At 40.4% G+C, this 1351-nt stretch overlaps 1 protein-coding gene across 1 annotated transcript; it reads left to right on the top strand.

The window, feature by feature from the left end:
- The first annotated feature begins 465 nt into the window (after nucleotides 1–465).
- LOC145725613 (uncharacterized) lies at nucleotides 466–1062 on the top strand. Its single transcript, XM_081974417.1, has one exon. The coding sequence runs from the start codon at nucleotides 466–468 to the stop codon at nucleotides 1060–1062; it is 597 nt and encodes a 198-aa protein (XP_081830543.1).
- The last annotated feature ends 289 nt before the right edge of the window (nucleotides 1063–1351 follow it).

Below are 1351 nucleotides of genomic sequence, written 5' to 3'. Positions count from 1 at the left end.
AGTCAGTTCTTGTCTAAAATGTTGTGGTCACCTCCAAAAGATTTTGGGTTTAGTCCAGTTCACTATTCAATATGTGAGAAAAATGAACTCCAGCAGTGCAATTTCAGAAGATTGCAAACATTGCCAGAAAGCAGAACAATGTGAAGGAATTGTGCTCATCAGAATGGTACAGCTGAAAGCCGATGATAAATGGAGTCCCGATTAAGTTAGGAAGGATAAACTAAAAGACAGCGACATAGGCCTATGCTGTTCCAAAAGTAACAAAACGAGACAAGACCAATGTTGCTAGACCTTTTCCTGAGACAAACAGGGGCACTTTACCAAATGGCCTGAACTAATTGTCAGGTATTCAGTAGATTTGGTGTACCGTTGGAACAACATTATGACCAGAGTCGATACTTGAGTCTCAAAGGTACTGTGACCTGCTATAGGCATTAGAAATATCAGCATCTTCAGTCGCATAGTATGGTCGAGATGTTCAATAAGATCAAAGAGCAACATCTCTTAAAAGTAGTCGACCAACAGAAGAATTGGGACCAGCATATTCCGTTCTTCCTGAAGGCGTATAGACCAGCAGTCCACAACTCAACCGGACAGTTACCATCCAAAGTTCTGTTTCGTCAAAAACTTCGACTTCCATGTGATGTTGGGTTTAAATCTCCAATAGGCCAAAGCAATAACGACAGTGAGGATTACGTTGACGAGTTGCAAGAAAGATTGCTGGAATTCCATGAGCTTGTGAGGAAAAGTTTGAATGTAGCTAGTGACAAGATGAAGAGAGCCAATACGGGAGGGTTCCAGAAGATTGATAAAGGTTGGTCGTTTAATCCTCAAAGGAAGATTGGCAAATTAGCCAAATTGACACCGGTTTGGGAAGGTATAAACTATGTCGTGTGCAGAATCCAACGCAGTCCCAAAGACAAGATGATTATTGTTCATCTGGACAGACTCAAAACGTACCAAGGACTAGATGAAGCGGATAGGGACGATCAACTTTTTACGGATTGTTGCCTACTATGCTCGAGACTGACCGAGCAATCACTCGATTCGGAAAGGATATGATGCTCCGCAACATTTGGCTTGGTGTATGTTATAGAGGGTTGTCGTTTGACCGACACCAACTGATCTTGAGACTTCCTCAATAAAGTAGGAAATCGTCCTCAATAAGGTTTTTTAGTCGTTTTGACTTAACTCATCTCTAGAAACCATTTGAAGATCACTATTCAAGTTTATAGTCTTCTGCAGAAAGTTACTGGTTTCGGGCATATCAAGTTAAATATTTGCTGCAATTTGGTAATTTGACTTCGGTATTGCTCCAGCAAAGTTATTGTTATAAATTTTAAAATTTTGA

Source organism: Ips typographus, linkage group LG2 (genome assembly GCF_016097725.1).
Source record: "Ips typographus isolate SLU linkage group LG2, UJ_Ityp_2.0, whole genome shotgun sequence".
Taxonomy (NCBI): domain Eukaryota; kingdom Metazoa; phylum Arthropoda; class Insecta; order Coleoptera; family Curculionidae; genus Ips; species Ips typographus.
The sequence above is the reverse complement of the archived record's forward strand: the minus strand, read 5'-3'. Positions and strand labels throughout refer to the sequence as shown.

Excerpts from the sequence above, each read along its gene's own strand:
- LOC145725613 (XM_081974417.1), top strand. The coding sequence starts at position 466 with ATGGTCGAGATGTTCAATAAGATCAAAGAGCAACATCTCTTAAAAGTA.